This window comes from Natrix helvetica, assembly GCF_964273705.1.
Source record: "Natrix helvetica genome assembly, chromosome: 1".
NCBI lineage: Eukaryota > Metazoa > Chordata > Lepidosauria > Squamata > Natricidae > Natrix > Natrix helvetica.
In genome coordinates, this window is record NC_138548.1 from 102,956,506 (window position 1) to 102,971,601 (window position 15,096).

Genomic DNA, 15,096 nt, shown 5'->3' on the forward strand with positions numbered 1-15,096 from the left:
GATAAAAACAAAACCATTGTTTATATTTAACTATTTCCTGCAGTTTCAGTATAATTAAATAATAGATAACTCACTCCCTCATTGTCACAGGTCACATTGTCCAGTTAGGCATTCTGGCATCTCCTTGGCAACTCCTTCTAGTCTCTGGCTAGCACCTGTTGAGGTGACCTTGGTTACCATGGGATGGGGATGATCTGTTCTTATTATCTGGTCTGACATTCCAAACCTCTCCCACCTCCCTTTCTGTGTGGCAATCTGAGAAACGGAAAGATGGCTGCGGAAGGCCTGATCTGTTTTGAAGTTGACACAGGGTTTACCTCTCAGTCAACTATGAGGGACCCTGAGCCAATCATGACTTTCAAATTTTCCAAGGTTATTCCAAAATAAAATATTATATGTCACCTTGAGCGCTGTCATTTCATAATCCTGTAATATCAAGGGCATATAATCAATTATTACAAGTAATATGGTTATTCGTTATATTTTAGTATGCTTGTCACTGAACTCTAGAGAAACACGATTCGCATTCTATAAACTCATGAAATGCTCAACTCACAGCCACAATAATGAGGCTGGTTCTGGGTGGACAACCTTTACTTTTTAAGGAACCAAGATTCTGTATCTTACAATGTTATTGGGCCTTCAGGCCTGCCACATTTAATGCTGTGGGAAATTGGGAGGGGGGGTTATATAGAGTTTGGCAGATATAGTCAAAATAACATTCTCTTCTCAGAGAATCAATGACATCTTGCTCTGCACCCAGTGGTATGACTGGGAGGCATCTCCAGTTGGGACGGTGCCTGATTGGACCATATGATGGACATGTGGATGTTGAGCAGGGACTTGAACTTTCATCTGGGTGGGGAAAACCTGGAAGCTTTCAGATTCGGGTTTTCCCCAGATGTGTCAATATGACATCTCTAATAAAATGGAATTTTGAGGAAACTCAGGTTTCAGAACCTTCCTTTTTTAGGGGGTGTTACTTGGAACCCTAACATTAATAATGAAATTTAAAATGATAAAATATGAATTAAATGTGCTTGATTTTGAGTAAGACATGTCAAAGTATATTTTTTCATTCTCTAATTACAGCATATATGCAGTTAGCTGAAAATGGCCCATTAGATGCTGATTAAGTATACAGAATAAATGGCTTTTAAATGTAACATATAAGTTATTCCTTTTCTTATTGCAGTGCTCCACCACTTACTGAACGAGAGGTTGAGGTATGTGTTTTTAATCTAAACAGCACAAAAGCAATCAAGTTTTGTGTGTCACATAATGCTGGTGCTGATCATTGTTTTGTTGAGAAGCTTTACTTGCTTTCTGGGAATGCTATAATTTTCAAAGACTCGGTGAAAATATATTTGAAGAATGTTCTCAAAACTTCATTTACAATAAATAGAATATAAAATGTGTCTCTTATAATAACATATTTGAACATATCAGATTAGATCAAGAGGTAACAGAAGAATTCTATTTAGCTGCCAGTACTGAGTTATGGAACAGGAATTAAACTTAATTGGATCTGTGATCAGGATTTTCAAGAAACAAAAATCAAGAAACCATGATAGAATCAAAACTTTGTATACTTTTGCTGAGAAAAGCCTTCACAAAGTTATTTTAACGATTACTTTCTATATCTAGCATTAATTTAAAAACATTCACCTTATCAGATAGCCACAACGTAAAAATTCCTAGATATGGAGAGGTGCAGGGCCCACATGAACTGAATCACCTTTTCTTTTACAAGAAGCTTTTAAAACTATATTGCTCAAGAGACTGGTGCCTAAGAATTATCACATCAAAAAGCACAAAGCTGGTTTTTGGTTTTGGTTTTCCCAAAAAAGCCTTTTAAAGAATATATCTCTCAGGGCAATTTCTTACTCAGACTTTCTATTCATTTCTACAAAGAAAGAATTGGCAATTAAAAATTGACTTCAGCTTCAACAACTAAGTTTTAGCATTTGAATGGAAGGTCATTAAGAAATCTTAATGCAAATTAGACTGGGGAATCAGGGAGAAAAACATCCCAGAATATGAAAACAGTCAATCACTTCTTGGGTAATTAAAGGAACTACACAGGCTTGTCCATGAAACCATTAACAGTTTTTCTCAATTGGAAGAGACTTTATCTAACCAGTTTTCCCAATCTGGAATTTCCAGCTGTGATGTGGCCTTCCTGAGGTCCATTTTCCCTGGCAGACACACTGTGGGCTGGTCCTTTGCTGTTTCCAGAGCAGCTCCACAGGGCCAGATCTAACCACCCTGCGGGCTGGATCCAGTCCAGGGGCTTTGAGTTTGATACTCCTAATATAAAGCAAATGTTATGTACATGTTGTTGTAGGTACCTTAAGCCCATTTCTAGTTATACAGGTAGAATTTTTTTGAGTAGGGAACATAACTCCCCTAAAAAGCTAAGATGTAAGAGTTTGTTGGTGGAAATTAATTCCTTTGTTCATCTTCTTTAGGATTAATGAAAAGAATCAATTAATTTTTATTTCCCTGCAACAGAATGTATTTGTACAACTTTCATTGGCGTTCAGAAATGATAGCTATACATTGGAATCAAGAATTAATCAGGCTGAAAGGGAAAGGAATCTTGCTGAAGAAAATACAGAGAAGGAATTAGACAACTTCAGGGGAGCAGTTACGGTAAGACAAAACATGCTGGGAACCACAGAACGTTCTGTGTTATGTATTTTAAAATTTTCAATAGGTTACTTGTTAGATTTCTGCCCTGGCTTTTTTATATAGACGCTCAAGGCAGGGTACATAGAATTTCTTCTTCTATGAATTACAACACTGTGAGTTGAGTTGGTCTAAGATAGTAATTGTCATGCAAGGAGCTTCCATGATGGACTCAAACTCCAAAATCCAAACATTTTGGAAATAATCAGGACAGCCCATTTCAAATTCAAAACAGTAGGAAGCTTGAATATTTAAAATTCTGAAGATCTTTTCTTCCATCATGAACATACTATCACTACAATTTGTGTAAGGTCAGAAATGGCCTTCAGTGAAAAGAGGTACATGGGCGGAATGGACAGCTTACTTTCTGTCTCTCTATCTGTTTGTCTGTCTATTCCTCTGTCTATTCACCCACCCACCCAATTATCCATTTGTCCATCCATCCATCTGAGTTGTTTTGGATCATGATTTCTTGAAAGCCAACTACCATCATTTTGAAGTAGTATCCATTTTTAAGAAAGTTGATTGTACTGGCAGTAATAATAATTGACATAGTATATTAAAAGTTGCCATGGTTTCTGACTAACAGTTCCCACTTGAACTTTTAAGAAATTCTCAATTGTGAAAACATGACACGGTAAAACCATTTTCTAAATTTTGGAGCCAAACTTTGGCTATGTTCATTTTTATGTATAAAAAAGAGCCTAAGAATTCAAATATTTGGAGTTAACAATAACCATTAATAAGAAGTACTGCTAAACAATTAATTCATCAAAGCATACATTTTCCTGACTGGAATCAGGGTGTCTACACATTTTCTGACTTTTCTATCTATCTAGATTTTGGTAAAATATAAGAACATTTTAAATTCTAATTATGAAGATCTATCTTTTATCTCTTCAAGATAAAAAAAATTCTAACAGTAAACTAACAATACAGTATATTGCTCAGGTATTTTATATTTCCCACGTTAATAGTGGATTGATGGAACAAGTGCGAAATACAAGTAGATTATAGTTAGAAGATGATTATTATTCTTCACCTGGGACTATTTGAACCATCTCCCTCCCACTTACCATCTTTGCCTCTCTCCACCATTTGCCTCTCTCCACTATTTGCCTCTCTCCACCATTTGCGACACTTGAATACCTCCCCCCTTCCCCCCCCCCTTCCTTTGAAGTTACCATCTAGACATTATTTACCATCTAGACTTTAAGACTCTTGGTCCTCCATTGAGACTTTAGCCCTGCCGGCTATTACCTATTAACTTTGTTTTATCAGCACCTTACCCTACTGGGACTTTTAGTATTCAACAATTTACTCGAGGTTAGACCTGCTCCACCTGCGTGAAGCCCCTCTCTCGCAGGTATGGCCCCTGGCTCTTTCAAGGGCCAGCCTTGATGACGGGTTTGCGAACCCCGAGAGGTGGAAGAAAAGGAAGCTGAGGGGCTTTTTATCAAAATGTTTTATTATGTTTTTAGGGGGTTCTAGGAAGGGGGGGGGAGTACCAGGCCAGGAGGGAAGCCAGCGCCAGACGAACAGGTGAGTCCACGAAGGAAGTGAGCGGGGTGAGGGGGAAGAGGGAACAACTTATTCCAGCAGAGGGTTGTTTTATTACAACGGTCGCGGGGAGGGGGGGATGCGAGGACAAGAAAAGATCGCAAGGTCGGTTGGGAGACCGTGGCTGCTGGCTATGCCCGGTCGTTTGTACCAACCCCCGCAGCCTAGGTGGTCAGGAACTACAGAGCCAGGGCCTGAGGCTGATGCTCTGCAATGCAAGGTCCGTGACCAACAAGGCCCCCCTCATTAACGAGTTGATCTCGGAGGGGGAGCTGGACCTTGCAGGGATAACGGAGACCTGGTTGGGTCACGAGGGTGGCTTACCCCTCGTGGAAATGTGCCCACCGGGTTTCCGTGCATTCCATCAGCCTCGGGCCCTGGGTAAGGGTGGTGGGGTGGCGGTAGTTATACGGGATTGTCTAGAGCCGAGGGAGTTCACTGTTCCTCAGATACCTGGGTGTGAGTCGCTGGGTATGAAATGGGGCCCAGGGAGGCAGTGGGGTCTGCTGATTGTATACTTGGCTCCTCGCTATACGTCAGTGGCCCTGCCCGAGCTCCTCGAGCTGGTCTCGGAGACGGCGGTTGAGATACCCAAACTTCTGGTTATGGGGGATTTCAACCTGCCGTCGACGGGAGCAGCGTCCGAGGTGGCTCGGGAGTTCATGGCTTCCATGACAGCCATGGGCCTGACCCAACTAATTCAGGGCCCCACACACGAAGGCGGCCACACACTGGACCTTGTTTTTGTATCTGAGCAGTGGACGAGTGATCTGGGAATAGGGGATTTAGAGACTACGCCCCTGTCATGGTCAGATCACTCATGTCTCCGGCTGGACTTCCCTGGCGCTACCCTCCACCGCGAGGAGGCGGAGCCAGTTTGTCCAATCTGGTACCGCCCCAAGCACTTGATGGAACCGGATAGGTTCCAGACGGAGCTTGGGCCTTTACCTGTAGCCCTGACCCACGCTCGGTCAGAGGACCTAGTCGACGCCTGGAATAGGGCGACGGCGGGGGCCTTGGACCGGGTTGCGCCTCTGCGACCTCTCCTACGGCAGTGACCCACCCGGGCTCCCTGGTACACCGAGGAGCTAAGGGTGATGAAGCGCCATAGGAGACGTCTAGAGAGCAGGTGGAGGTCCTCACGCTCCGAGTCTGACCGAACACAGGTAAGAGCCTATTTACGGACCTACCTTGTGGCATTGAGAGCGGCCAAACGTAGACATTGTGCCGCTCTCATTGCGTCTGCGGATAACTGCCCTGCCGCCCTGTTTAGGGTGACCCGCTCTCTCCTGTCGCAGGAGACGCGGGGGGCACCCTTGCAGGGAAGAGCAGAGGAGTTTGGGGAATATCTGCAGGACAAAGTCGCTCAGATCCGGAGCGGATGGGCCCCCCCCCAGTGGACCGGACGAGCCGTCTTCAGTGAGTCTTGTGAGCCCACTCTGGGAGGAGTTTGACTCTGTTGCCCCCGAGGATTTAGACGGGTTGCGTGGACGGCTGCGACCCACCACATGTTCAATGGACCCGTGCCCCTCCTGGTTGGTACTGGCATCCTGGGAGGTGACGCGAGGCTGGCTTCTGGGCCTGGTGAACGCCTCATTGAGCGAGGGTTCCTTACCGACTGCCTTGAAAGAGGCCTTCACTTGACCCAACGGAGCTAGCTAATTACCGTCCAGTCTCCCACCTCCCCTTTTTAGCGAAGGTTGTTGAGAATGTGGTGGCGCAGCAATTTCCACGTCGCCTCGACGAATCCGTGTATCTAGACCCACGCCAGTCCGGCTTCTGACCCGGGTACAGCACCGAGACAGCCTTGGTCGCATTGGTTGATGATCTCTGGAGGGCCAGAGATAGAGGTTGCTCCTCTATCCTGGTCCTATTAGACCTCTCAGCGGCTTTTGATACCATCGACCATGGTATCCTACTGCGCCGGCTGGAGGGGATGGGAGTCGGAGGCACCGTTTTACGGTGGTTCGGCTCCTACCTCTCCGGCCGGATGCAATGTGTGTTGACTGGGGGGCAGAGGTCGACACCGAGGCCACTCTCTTGTGGGGTGCCGCAGGGGTCGGTCCTCTCGCCCCCTTTGTTCAATGCATATATGAAGCCGCTGGGTGAGATCATCCGTGGCTTTGGGGTTGAGTACCATCTGTACGCTGATGATACTCAGTTGTACATCTCAACCCCAAGCCACCCCAACGAGGCTGTCGAAGTGATGTCCCGGTGTTTGGAAGCCGTCGGGGTCTGGATGGGGGACAACAGACTCAAACTCAACCCCTCCAAGACCGAGTGGCTGTGGCTACCGGCACCTCAGTTCAGCCAGCTGATTCCATCACTGGTGATAGGGGCCGAGCAATTGCCCCTGTGGAACGGGCGCGCAATTTGGGCGTCCTCCTAGATGCCCGGCTGTCAATGGATGATCATGTGGCAGCCGTGGCAAGGGGGGCGTTCCACCAGGTTCGCCTGGTGCGCCAATTGCGCCCCCTTCTGGACCGTGATGCCCTATGCACAGTCACTCATGCACTGGTGACGTCTCGCCTGGACTACTGTAACGCTCTCTACCTGGGGCTTCCCTTGGGACGCGCCCAAAGACTGCAGCTAGTCCAGAACGCAGCCGCGCGGATAGTCATGGGGAATACTAGGTACTCCCATGTAACACCTCTCCTGCGCAAGCTGCACTGGCTGCCTGTAGTCTTTCGGGTGCGTTTCAAGGTTTTGATCACCATCTTTAAAGCGCTCCATGGCATAGGGCCTAGCTACCTGCGGGATCGCATCCTCCCACATACATCCCTGCGGCCAATTCGCTCTCACAGGGAGGGCCTTCTCCTGGTGCCGTCCACGAGGCAATGCCAACGGGCGACACCGAGGAGTAGGGCCTTCTCTGTGATGGGCCCAACCCTCTGGAATGACCTCCCCCCCGACATTAGAACCACTACTGACCTCCGCTCCTTCCGACAGAAACTGAAGACACACCTGTTCCGACTGGCTGGTCTGGCATAATTTATAACGTCTACCTCCTGGCATACACATTCTTACTGGTTTTTAGAGGGATATTTTTTAAATTTAACCTGATATGACATTGGGATTTTAAATTTTGTACATTTCGATTTATTTATTTAGCTGTACAGTTTGGCATATTTTATCCTCCTCTCATATACGTATTTATGTAGTTATTACTATGTTTTAATTTGTTGTATTTTTGATACGGACTGTACACCGCCCCGAGTCCCTTTCGGGAGAGGGGGCGGTATATAAACGCTAATAAATAATAAAAATAATAAAATAATAAATAATTTATGCTCTTCTGAGTGAGAGAAGGAGAAATGGATGACGAAAGCCTGCTCTTGACTAATCCTTTAAGTGGTTATTTGGATGTTGATTGTCAACAGTATGTCTAGAATAAAAGAAAATCCTTTCATTTTATATTATATTTTTTAGTTTTTAAATTTTTAGAAACAGATGAAAACTTACTCTGTGGGTGCCATTTTATTATGTTTATTGCAAATTATCCTCTTATGGCTTTATTGCCCTTTGACTTTTCAGATTAAAATAATAATATTTTTAATTTATGATATAGTTAATATGTTATGGAATACTCTGTTTCAGTCTTCAGCTTCCCTATGGCATCACTCTGAACATAGAGAGATGTACCAGAAGTTATTGGAAGACATTGCTGTACTTCATCGTTTGGCTTCAAGACTGTCCAGTCGGGCTGAAATGGTTGGTGCTGTTCGTCAGGTAAAAACTTTTAAAACTGCTGGTTAACTATATATTCTCACTCTGACTTGATTGGTCAATACATGACTGACTCTAGCTAAAAAAGAGACTGAAACCCAGATAACAGGCATGATTTTAAAATAATATACAAAAGTCTGAACACCCTAAACTGGATTTTTGGTCCATCTAGGCTAGTGTTTTTTTCCTCTCTCTCTCCCCCCCTCTCTCTTTCTTTCTTTCTCTGTCTGTCTGTCTGTCTCTGTCTGTCTCTGTCTCCCTCCCCCCCCCTTTTCTCTTTCTCACTCACTCCTCTGTCTCTCTTTCCTTTCTTTCTCTCTCTTTCTCTTTCCTTTTTGTCTTCCTTTCTTTCTCTTTCTTACAATGCAAAATAACTTTACAGTTTAAACAAGCTTGAACTGAAGGCATTCAATTTACTAATGCAGTGGAAATGTAAATGAAGTTTCACACAGAATAAATAGATAAAATAAGGTAAACTAATTAGTAGATTTCAAGAAAAATGTACATAATAGTAAGGTTTAAAAGATGTGGTTTAGTTAGCATAAACATATGTTCATCTTGAGGATCTAGCCTCCAAAATGGAGGATCTCAGAATATCTGATACTTTAAGAGTTCTTGGGATCATAATGCATCCAGGAAATCACCTTGAATAGTATGATAGCTTCTGCCCTTAATGGGTCGTAGATTAAAAGAATTTGGATACTGTCATTCCCTGGAACATTTATTTGAATATTAGTAACAAAAAATGACATTGTATATGGCATACTCATTACAATATGTGCCAAATTAGCAGGGTCTCCTTATGAGTAAAATAATATAGCTAAATAGTGTTATATACTGCTGTTTCCTTGATATCGAAAATATACCTTTATGTGCGTTGTTTTTATCTATTTCTTCAAGGAAAAACGTATGTCAAAGGCCACTGAAGTTATGATGCAGTATGTAGAGAATTTAAAAAGAACATATGAAAAGGACCATGCTGAGCTCATGGAGTATAAGAAACTTGCTAATCAGAATTCTAGCAGAAGCTACGGTTCTCCAGGTAAAATGTCCTGAGATTTTAAACACACCTTTGTATTGCTGTAAAACCTTTATTTGCTCTCCCACATAGTTATAGATAATATGTGGTGTCCCAAAACTCTTACCATATTTTTTAGGAAGCTTAAAACTGCACTGAGACTTTTGGGACATCTTGTTTATATAAAATATCTATTTATAAATAAATATTTATTTATTGAATAAAGTTGTGCATCTTGATTTGGCCTTAGCAGCAGGCAGCCCAAAGCTTAAAAACTAAGTGGAAACAGGCTTGCTTAGTACCTGTTTTATGGATTACTAGAGAATTCCAGAGCTCAGAGCTAAAATGAGAACTGAAAAACAACGTGGAAAGAAGGCAGTGATAAAGCTGTTATCGAATTGTGGCCGTAGCTATGAAGTCACCTGGAATCAAACCCCACTTAAGTAACACTGTATTTTTTTAAAAAAAATTGATTTAAGTATATTCAGAAAAACTATGAGATTGTAACACATTCAACCAAAATGTCTATGGAGATTCTCAGTCATCCAGGTCTCGGTTGTCCCAAAGGTGCTTTTTCAAGAGGCAACAGGGCATTCTCTGGTTTTGCTTCTCATTCAAGAAGCTTCTTCAGTTCAGTGCTGAATGGATGGTCCCCACCATCCAGTCAGAGCTGAAGAAGCTTCTCGGATGAGAAGCGAAACATCTTCAAAGAAAAAACAGAAAGTCTCATTACTTCTTGAAAAAGCACCTTTGGATTCAACTGAAATGATGATCCATATCGATCATCATAACAATATTGAATCATAGTTTATAATAATATTTAATGTTGCTTGATATGAGCCTTCTTTTCAATATAAAACAGTCTGGTTAAATAATGTCTATTGTCTTTTCTACCACCATTTTTTCCCCATTCGATTTTGTTTCATACTTTGGAACAGATGATGGTGTACCTCGGACATCAAGATCCATGTCTCTTTCTATTGGAAAGGTATTTTTCCAAATTTTAATAACCCGCTTAATGCACTATTTGCATAAGTATCCATTCTGGAAAATCTGTTAACTAAACCGATGTTCTTCTTCGCCCATGAGATGAATCAGGCAACTACTTAAGAGAAGACTTATCATTCATGGTGTCCTAGGTAGGATATCTAGGTAGCTTACAATACTCCCAAGCCGGCTTGTGATCTTATTTCCAGGTTAGCTGCAATGCAGAAGGAAGGTTCCATGGAACTGATTTTTATCTGAAAAATGCAGGAGGTCTGCAAAATGTGGGAAGATAGTTTCCCCATTTGAGAGAATTGCTGCCTCACCCTTCCTCCCAGTTCTGGAATATTAGCATGAGGGGAATGTTGGCATGGTAATTATATTTTCCCCCTCACTAGCTCACATAAAGTGATTGAAGTAAAACTGCTGATACACTGTCACCTTCTCCTCCCGTCTTAGGCAGGAGATGAGCCACGTACAATGCACGAGGCTGTTTAGACTTTTGAGTTGGTTTGTTTTTGCTTTTTGTGCAAAATTGTATTGGGTGGAGACATGAGATTTTTACTGCTGCGATAGTGTGAGGCAGGACTGAGCTTGAACGATTGAGAAACGGAAATAGTGAAGTGTTTCAAAGGAAACATAAATTTAACATAATATATAATTTGGCCCTTAGGAAGCCACTACATTAAGAACTTAGCTATCGGGGACAGCAAACCTGAGGCACCAATAGGGAATCAACTCCACTGGAGACAATGAAGTTTGCTTCTGAGTAAACATGATTATCCTGCACTTTGCATTCTGTGAGATTCTTTTATAGAAGTGTTATAGAGCTGCAGAAACTATTGCCGCTGTTTGAAAGTTACAATAAAAATTACTTTGTGAATTTGATGGAGTTGTACAGCAACTGTATCCTGAAGTCCCATGGTTTCCTTTCTGCATGTTTTGCTCTAATCTGTTTCATTGTGATTTCCCATGAAACTATCGTCAATATCTAAATTGAAATATAACATGCTTTTTTGTTTTAGATGCCTCGAAGGAGAGTCAGTGTTGCTGTTGTTTCAAAGTTTGAGCTCCCAGGCCAGTCACCTAGCCAGTCGCCCATACCTTTGGTGTCATCTTCCCTGGTAAAATTTAAACTTGGGAAATTGTATATAAATACACTTTTATGACTGTAACTTTGTTGCTTGTATCCTTACGATTTATATTGATTGTTTTCTAGTATGATTTGGTTGCTTAATTGTACCCTATGACTATCATTAAGTGTTGTACCTTATGATTCTTGAGGAAGAATCTTTGCCATAAAAATCGTCTTTTTATGTACACTAAGAGCATATCCACCAAAGACAAATTCCTTGTATGTCCAATCACACTTGGCCAATAAAGAATTCTCTTCTATTTTAAGGAATAAAACTTTGATTTCAATTAATTAAAAATTCCATATATTCTAAATCTGGCATATATAAAGATTCATATAAATATAGATTAATGATTATACTCATACTCCACATAAGCCATTAGTTAGCAGTTGGAAGTGAAAAAGTGTCTAAAAACTCTGAAGGAAATACTTATCAATCTTCCAGTTTATAGTGAAATTGTTGCCTATTGGATAAATTAATTATTTGGAAAATACACAGATTATATTTTTCACGTTATCAGGGTAATCTCATATATTTAAATGTAGTTTATGCTCTTGATGTTTGAATGACAGTGAATGGATATCTTTATTTACAGTCTGACTCATCAAATGTAAGAAGCAATTTGACATCAACTCCAGTCTTACCTGTAGTTACAGAGAAGTGAGTACATTAATATTTATTTCATTAAGAGTTACAATTATAACTGGCATTAAAAAAAATCTCCTTTTTCAAAAAAAAGCAAGGCAATATAATACAGCTCAATAACACATATACCAGTAGTAATACAGTGATAAATATAGTAAATAGTAATACAGCAAGGGTACAACTATATTGCTGTTCTTAAATATATACTTTGAGGAACAAATATAATTAACTTTTTGGTGGAGTATTTTCTTTTTGCACTTGGAAAAGAATATGGTTGGGTTTATATACCTGTTTCCTTGTCTGAATGTTCAGAAATAAGACCAACTTTGCCAAAACAAAAAGGCATGTAAGACGGAATCCTTAAAAATGGGGAATAAAGTAATGTTATATGATTGGTCCAGATGCAACTGCAGTCTGGCGGGAAGATTCCAGGCTTCCCATTGGTTAACTGTTTTGACAGCTAGGCTATCTAAGAGCTGTCATGTTAAATTGTTTCTTGGTTCGCTGTTAGTTCTTAAAATAAAAACAGTTGTTCAGCAATTGGTCTCCGTGCCTTCCCTCAGAGCCCAGTATATAGCACTGGCGACGAGGGCGGGATCCTGAACGAAAAAACTTTAGCGAATCCTCAGAACTACCTTATAGTTAGGAAGCAATGGCAAAACTAACGGCGGTGCCTCTGTTTGAGGTTTTCGCCCCGGAGAATGGGAATCATTCATGCTACGATTTGATTGTTTCCTTTTAATTCATTATTTGGCTGAAATATCTACCGAAAGGAAGAGGGGATATTTCCTAAGCGTATGCGGCTCAGAAACATTTTCCATGGCCCGGGCTCTAACTGTTCCAGCTTCTGTCCATGCTGTGCCATGGGACACTTTATTGGCCAAATTGAAGGCACTCTACGCTCCTGCTCCCTCACGTTTTGCCAGGAGATATTCTTTTCCATTGTGTAGGCAGAAAGAAACTGAATCCATAAACCAGTTTATGGTTTCTCTAAGAAGGGCAGCACTTTACTGCGCTTTCTCTGATTTAGAAGAAGCCTTGTTAGAGCAGCTAATTTGTGGCGTTAAAGACCTGCGACTTCAGCGCCGGTTGTTGGCAAGGTCTGATTCAACCTTGACCATTGCTTTAGATGAGGCAAGAGCGGCCGAACAGTCAGACCTATCTATGGCTGAAATTCAAAGATTTCAAGCCACGCACAATGAGCCCTCAGCTGCAGCCATGGTCAATCGTCAGATGGCTGAAGATGAGGATGAAGAGGGGGCAGCTGAAGATGTAAACCGTTTAAATTTGACCGCAAACCGCCAGTGGAAGTCACCCGCAAAATTTCCACAGAGGGGCTGCCTTAGCTGCAGAGGCAACCATTTATGATTGAATTGTCACTTCAAGTCAGCTGTTTGCCGCCAAGGTGGCAAAACTAGACATCTTGCTTCTGTTTGCCATGCTGCACTTCCAAGTCAAGACAAGCCGGCCAGTCGCCCTGACTACCGACCTAAGGACAGGCATCCATTCCAGACCAAAGATGACTGCCATGCCATAGACTGCGAGGAGGACAACATGGACACAGTCAATACTGCAGCTGTGAGGAGTGCCAGCCGCAAGAAGCTGTTCATCAGTGTACTGATTGAGGGGACTCCATGTAGAATGGAGGTGGACACAGGGTCTATGAAATCAATTATAGCTTGGGGAACTCTCAAGCAGCTGCTGCCCCAAGTTAAAAAAATCGATTTGGCAGGAGGCAGCTGCTTTTTAAGGGATTACCAAAATAACACAATACCAGTTATTGGCTATGGAATGTTCACTGTGGAATATGGCCAATTTAAAGGATCCCTGCCGTTAATGGTGGTGGATGGGCCATTGGCTACCTTAATGGGGTTAGAGTGGTTTGCGGCTTTGGGTTTTTCCATTACAGGTATCCACGCCACCGACTGCACCGCTGAATTTGAAGATCTGGCCAGGGAGTTTAAAGACGTATTTAGCAAGTCCCTTGGTAAATATAGAGGGTCCCCAATTTCTTTTAATTTAGACCCAAGTGTAACCCCCATCCGCTTGAAGGCCCGGCGGGTTCCCTTTACTCTCCAGAGTAAGGTAGATGCTGAATTAGACCGGCTACTGCAGCAGAGGGTATTAGAGCCTGTTGATTATGCTTAGTGGGAGACTCTTATAGTTATACCCATCAAATCCGACGGATCCATCAGGATCTGTGCGGATTACAAATCAAATTTAAATAAAGTCCTTCAAGCTCATCCTTACCCCATCCCTGTGGTGCAACACTTGTTGCACTCACTGGGCATGGACCACATATTTGCTAAGCTTGATTTAGCTCAAGATTACCAGCAAATGACAGTGGATGATGCTACTGCAGACGCTCAAACAATTGTCACACATCGCGGAGCATTCCAATGCCACAGATTCCAGTTTGGAGTCTGCGTGGCCCCAGGCATCTTTCAAAGCATCATGGAGCGACTGCTCCATGGGCTGCCAGGGGTGTTACCCTATTTCGATGATGTGCTGGCAACAGCACAAAATCGAGAGGCCCTGCTGTCTGAATTCAGGGCTGTATTACAAAGATTCCGCAAGGTGGGTCTCAAATTTAAAAAATCCAAGTGCCGCATTGGGGTGGAATCCGTAGACTTCCTGGGATTTCACACAGACGCCCGGGGCATCCATCCGACCCCTTCAAAGGTGGAAGCCATTAAACGGGCTCCTGCCTCCACCAATAAAACAGAGCTACAAGCATTTTTGAGGATTTTAAACTTCTACGCCATGTTTTAACCTCACAAGGCTTCTGTTGTGGAACCTTTGCACAGGCTGTTGGACTCTTCCGCAGTTTGGACATGGGGCAGCCGCGAAGTGCATGCTTTTGCGGCTGTCAAATCTCTCTTAATATCTTTCACTGTGTTTATGCAGTACTGCGAGTCCCTACCGCTCATCTTGGCCACCGACGCTTCCCCGTATGGTGGGGGAGCTGTGTTGAGCCATCGCTGCCCAGATGGCAGCGAAGCTCCCATCGCTTACTTTTCCCACTCTTTGTCCAAAGCTGAATGAAATTATACCAATTGGACAAAGAGGCGCTGTAGCAGGAATCAAAAGATTCCATCATTACCTATATGGCCGCCCCTTCATTCTCCAAACAGTTCACAAGCCACTGCTAGGAATAATAGCAGGGGACCGTCCAACTCTCCCCATACTATCCCCTAGGATGACACGTTAGACAGAATTCTTAGCAGCATATTTCTACCTCTTAGAATTCTGCCCTGGAAAACACATGGGACATGCAGACGCCTTGAGTTGCTGTCCCTTGCCTATAGAAACTTAAGACCCGGCCCTGTTTCTACG

General features: G+C 42.7%; 1 protein-coding gene across 6 annotated transcripts in view; it reads left to right on the forward strand.

Annotated features, from left to right (window-relative positions):
* IRAG1 (inositol 1,4,5-triphosphate receptor associated 1) overlaps positions 1–15,096 on the forward strand; it is a 103,532-nt gene that overhangs the window by 67,605 nt on the left and 20,831 nt on the right. For all 6 annotated transcript variants that reach the window (XM_081938148.1, XM_081938146.1, XM_081938147.1 and 3 more), the window contains 7 exons: positions 1,196–1,226; positions 2,515–2,655; positions 7,849–7,980; positions 8,878–9,019; positions 9,934–9,983; positions 11,005–11,103; positions 11,711–11,775. In XM_081938148.1, the coding sequence (XP_081794274.1) occupies positions 1,196–1,226; positions 2,515–2,655; positions 7,849–7,980; positions 8,878–9,019; positions 9,934–9,983; positions 11,005–11,103; positions 11,711–11,775 (660 nt within the window). The remainder of the gene's footprint in view (positions 1–1,195; positions 1,227–2,514; positions 2,656–7,848; positions 7,981–8,877; positions 9,020–9,933; positions 9,984–11,004; positions 11,104–11,710; positions 11,776–15,096) is intronic.